We start from the raw sequence: 5,894 nt of genomic DNA, 5'->3' as shown, positions 1-5,894 counted from the left end.
ATAAAACAAAAATTCCTTATTTTTGCATTCACACATTCTTCATCAATCTACTATTCTAAAATTCATTTTTTAGTAAAAATGGTTATTAAACACCCTCGATGTATAATATACTTTTTATAAATGTAGAGTTTTTTGGGGATGCTCTAACATAATTTCGGATTTCAAAGTCTTTCCAGTGCATATTTAAATAAAGGCTTTGAACTGCATTGCCAAAATTTAAAGATTTAAGATCTATTTGCTCTTTTAAAAATGATTAGGGACTGGGCTTCAATTTTCTCAGAAAATTAAAGTGAAGGAACCATTGAAGATCAGATGGCTGACATTAAGCGCTGGATCACAGATCAGACTCATCAGAGAATAATTGTAGGTCCAGATTCCACGGTCAACATCCAATAAAACCCCCGATAGATACCGCCATACCCGACTACTGCAGCTTAAAATTGCAGCTATCAGGGGAAAAATTCCTCTCTTCGTTTAGATTTCGGAGAGCAAGACTAGTCGATAAAGATGCAGATCTTCGTGAAAACATTAACTGGAAAGACCGTTACTCTCGAGGTTGAGAGCAGCGATACTATCGACAATGTCAAGACAAAGATTCAGGTTTCTGATCTTTATTTTCCGTTTATTCTTTGTGATTTCGTTATATTTATTTTAATTTGGGGATTTTACTGCTTTTCTATTGTTGAAGTGTTTGTTTTCATTGGTTTGTGGTACATATGGAGCTATGGATTTGAATTATTGTTTCTGCTGGGGTTTTGGTATTGATTAAGTTTCTTCTGATAGGTGATTCGTCTGTGTGTGCAGAGGCTATGTCCATATATGAGAGCATGCTTACAAGCATATTGTTTTGTATATACTATTGATCACCATTGAGTCTTGGCGGGAAATTAAAAATGCTAGTACATGTATTTAACCTTTTGGGTAGGAAACAAAAAATAAAAATAAAATATAAAAAAATCAGCGTTGAGCTATTTCACTGTTTCACATCGGTGGCATGGAAGGAGAAATGTATAAGCCTCAAATAACTTTTCTAAACAATGCTTTGAATACTCGGATAAATGCAAATACATGTGTTGAGCAAGGCCCTGTATGTGTATGTATGAGTAATGAGTGGTTGTAGTTTTTCATTTTTCATATAGTCGTGATCCTCTACATTATATGCTCTTGTTTGTGCTAGAAAGTGTTGTATAAATTTCAGTAAGCAGCAGTTAATATTTATAATTAGAGACCGCGTGTAATGTTGACTCGCTAAGCATATATTTATAAATTGTTTATAATCACTAAAAGACACTTTTTTTCACACATTTTGAGGACCACAAGTACTATCCACTTATTCACAACTTATTTCTATCTATTTATATTTTAAACCATTTATAAACATTTCTCAAACATGCTTTAATTGCTTGATAACAATTTTGAATAACTTCATTTTGGTAATTGCCATGAATTTAAGCTAACATGAAAATTACTTCTACCAGGATAAAGAAGGTATACCTCCTGACCAGCAGAGGCTTATATTTGCTGGTAAACAATTGGAAGATGGCCGGACCTTGGCAGATTACAATATCCAAAAGGAATCAACACTTCACCTTGTTTTGAGGCTTAGGGGAGGAACTATGATCAAGGTGAAGACACTCACAGGAAAAGAAATTGAAATAGATATTGAGCCAACTGATACTATTGAACGTATCAAGGAGCGGGTTGAGGAGAAGGAAGGAATACCTCCAGTCCAACAAAGGTTTGTGATAAGCTTTTCTTTGATAATCTTATCTCATGCCTACCAATTTTATTTGTTTATGGAACAGTTTATGCTGTGTTCTTAAACTTGTGAAGTTCAACCAAATATCACCACTCCCTGTGATGCGTGATTTTATTTTCAACTGGTTAAATTCATTGGATTGAGATTATATAAACCTCCTCTAGAATTTTATTCTTCTTACTTTATTAATTTATTAAACCTTCAGCACTGCTGCTTGCATTTCTCATTGACTCTGGTGTCGGTGAACCCATTGTTTGCATTACTTCTCACTCCACTGCCACCACAAACATGCCAATGTTGTGGTTACAAATTTGTATGGCACATAGCATAAACATGTATAAGCTTCGTGCTAATAGTCAAATGGTTCTCAGCTCAGGCTACATGGTGCTGCGAAATTTCTGATTCTTTTTTCTTTTGGAATGACTACCACCACTCACTCATCATCAATCTAAATGGATCTAATTCCATTTCCTTTCCAAACCTTAATTTTAGAGAGTAATTTAAACTTGCTAATGAATTGAATAAATAGCAAGAAAATCCAATTACAGCTACTAAGCAAATGCTCTGGTGGAAACTAGAAAGAAAAAAAATTAGATGCGTTAATATCAATAAAAATGTATGACGAATGAATACAGCAGTAAGGAATTTCCCATTTAAATTGGCTTGAAATAATGTCATACTCCAAGCCTTTATAATTCTTTTTTCGACATTTATGATCTTATGAAATTCAAAACGAGGTCCCTTGATAAATGTTATCGGCCGATGATATATTTGTAGTTGATTAGAGTAGGTGGATCGTAAATCGTAAGTTAGAACTATAAAGAAATACTTTGAAATCTATGGTGGAGTCAAAATGCAGGAACATGTTATCTAGAAGAGCATTGATTTTAGGAATTAATTTTGGTTGTTATTAAGGTTTAGGATATTAGTAGGTTATAATGCCATATGACCTAAGCGGAGGGGACAAAATGGGAAAAGTTTTATGGATTTTAGATACCTACAATAAGTTTTATAAAACTATTATAACAACAGCTATATATTGTGGAAATGAGTGTTGAGCCATTTAAATAAACAAAAATTTGCACGTTTACGCCGCATAAATTGGGATGTCAAAAATAGTTGTACAGCTTAACATCTAGAGAATAATATATAAAATAAGAAATAGGAATATAAGTCATCAAGTAATGTGGTGTCAATTGATGTAACTAAGAGGATGAATATTTAGGTCTTGGCATGGTTTTTTTACCGTATGTACACCAAAACTAAATTTTTATGAGGTTGAGAGATTTGATTTCATTGGACCTATTAAAGAGATCTCTTTTGATTATATATATATATATAAAGCAACATCATAACCCTGGTGTGTTTTTAGGCTCCACAAAGACAGGATGGAGTGGTAACTTATCGTGATATAAATGAAAATAAATGAACACAAAAGGAGGACGTATATCTAACATCCATTTAAAGAATAAAAACTAAAAGTAGTAAATGAGAGGTACTACCTCACGTAAAAATGTAGGAAAAACTAACAAGCCTAAAGACATCTTAATATGGGAAGTCCATGTCTGTCAATTTGTACTAGAGAGTTTTCCGGGTAATTCAAGGGGTTTCCCTCACAATAAATGTGAGAAAATGTATTATGATCATAGGAGATTAGGTGTCTAAGCCTGGATGGTCCACCGGCCTCCTGCATTTGTGATGCAATGATTCGTGGTAGAGGAATCCACCCCTATTCATAAACTCGAATGATAGGAGTGATAAACAGGTCGAGCCGTTGGTTAGCTTGTGGGCTCGTCTCATCTCGGACTCGATCCATGGGTCACTCGAGGTTTTATAAGATGAGCCATGGACTGAGTTAGCTTGTTTTGAGATAGTGAGTCGGCTTTTTTTTTGACTTATTTTATTAATCTATGATCAGCTCGTGTCCACACGAGCCAAGGCCCATGCTTTGTTTGTGGACATGAGCCAAGCCTTATCTCGTACTTAGGGTTGATCTGGCTCAGTTTGGTCCATTGCCATTCCTACGAGAGATCAAGTTTGTGTGCAAGAAGGATCCCCTCAAGAATGACGCATAGCTCAGCAGGATCCTATAAAAAATGGCCTACAGCTCAGCATCGAGTATAGAACAAATGCCATAGGATGAAAATAATGACGAATTTGTCCAGAATGATTCGGATGATACCCCCACCACTTGCAAAGTCATCTTTGTCGCCCTATCGATATTGATCATGTAGGATCCCACCAGTGGAACGTGCTATGAAACTAGGATAGGAGGTAGGGGTGGGTAAGAGCTATACCAAGTAAAGGGGTGATATCCAAGTCCCCTCGCTAGTGCACAAATCAAAGTAAATGGCTTATGCGAAGAAAGATGATAGTCCAATAGCTTGTCATATGATCCTCCGAGGCTCCATAGCTACACCCTGACGCTTTCATCATTCCTTGCAGTTTATAAGAATCAAAGGATGAGCAAACAAATGATAGTGAAAATATGCAAATAAACTGGCTTGAGAACTGCCAGCTCTAAAAGCAATACTAAAAGTCCTAAACTTGCTAATGTGCGACCTGTAATATGTCAGAGAGATGGTGCCCAACCTGGTCTAAATGTTGCTCCCTATGAATAGGTTCGAAATGGTCTCAATCGCTAAACAACACTAACATTGGGATGCCAGATGACACCCAGTCCGCCGATGAATAGCTTTTGATTGAATTTAATGGCACAAAAGGATTCGTTCAATTGATCTTAAATTTAATGAGAATAAAGCTAATATATACCCATGTTTGGCCCCCCCTTTTTTAAAACTTATTTTTCCTCAAATTCATTTTTAATCTTACGTTTCAGTGACCCGCAACTTTCATAAATTTTCCAGCCATGCATTTCATCAAATTTTATCGAATTCTATTAAAATTTTGATTTTTATCTAAACCAAATAGGGGCTACATTTTTGTTAATCTTAATTTGATCTACATCCACACACACACTCGCTCATGCATGCATATCTGTTTATTACAAACAAAGGATCCAAAAGGAAATCATTGACGGAAAATGATTAGTGATATTCTGCTGGTAGAGTTGACAGAGCAATGTGAAGGACTACGGTTGGAAGGAGAAACCGATTGTTGGGAGACAGAGTTCAATGTAATGTGAGACAATGTCATTTTTAACCATTATGATGTATTGGCACAACTGTCTAGCAAAGCATTATCATCTGCCATTTTATAAATAAAAATGCACATTCTCTGATGTGGCCTCTAGCCGTGTTGTTTTACTTTGATTACTTGGGTCATAATTGTTGGTTGAAACTTTAGGATCCAAATCTTTCTGATGCATGTGGTGATGGGAAACATTTTTTATTGCAGGCTCATTTATGCTGGCAAGCAGCTTGCAGATGACAAAACTGCTAAAGATTACAACATTGAGGGTGGCTCTGTTCTTCACCTGGTCCTTGCTCTCAGGGGTGGTGGTCTTTAGATAGGGCTATGATATGCTTGGAGTTTGCATTGAACTATTTATACTATATACCTCTGGAGAAGCCAGGAAAATTGTGCTGAAACATGAGCTTTTATTATTTTGCCCCTAGACATACAATCTGATTTCCTATAAGCAGCCTCATGCTTTCTTTGTTCTTGCCATGACAGAGTTTGAGACGATACTTTGATGTAATGAATTTATAATCTTGGCTGTTGAATTTGACCGTAATTATTGGTTACTTGTAAGTGGTACGCTTGAACTGTCTTCTCCATGCTGTACTTTTTGGTTGTGTCGTCCTATAGTCTTTTTGTATTGCTGTCAAATTTATGCTGGCAAGTGATTTGCAAAGGACAAAAGTCACAAAATTGCTAAAGATTACATTAAGCATCCTTCGTTCTTCTTTAAGGTTCTTGCTGCGAGTTTCAGTATATACATCGTGAAATTTGCAATGAACTACTTAAATTCGTACACCTGCACAGAAACGAGAAAGCTTGTGGCTGAACATGATTTTCTTAGTTTGCCATAGATGTTATTTGCTGCGACCAGCCCCTTGCAATGTTTTGTTCTTGCGTACACTAGGATATCACAATCAGCGTTTTGGTCGATGTGCACTATAGGTCCATTTTAGTTCCCTTCATGGGTTTATCCTTTTGTGCTTTCTGATTT

General features: G+C 36.0%; 1 protein-coding gene across 1 annotated transcript; it reads left to right on the top strand.

Moving 5' to 3' along the window:
- The first annotated feature begins 335 nt into the window (after positions 1-335).
- LOC111370704 (ubiquitin-NEDD8-like protein RUB2) lies at positions 336-5,499 on the top strand. The gene is made up of 3 exons (XM_022992541.1): positions 336-600; positions 1,479-1,738; positions 5,117-5,499. The coding sequence occupies exons 1-3, from the start codon at positions 508-510 to the stop codon at positions 5,226-5,228; spliced, it is 465 nt and encodes a 154-aa protein (XP_022848309.1). The 5' UTR covers positions 336-507; the 3' UTR covers positions 5,229-5,499.
- The last annotated feature ends 395 nt before the right edge of the window (positions 5,500-5,894 follow it).

Source organism: Olea europaea, chromosome 21, assembly GCF_002742605.1.
Source record: "Olea europaea var. sylvestris chromosome 21, O_europaea_v1, whole genome shotgun sequence".
Lineage (NCBI taxonomy): Eukaryota > Viridiplantae > Streptophyta > Magnoliopsida > Lamiales > Oleaceae > Olea > Olea europaea.
The sequence above is the reverse complement of the archived record's forward strand: the minus strand, read 5'-3'. Positions and strand labels throughout refer to the sequence as shown.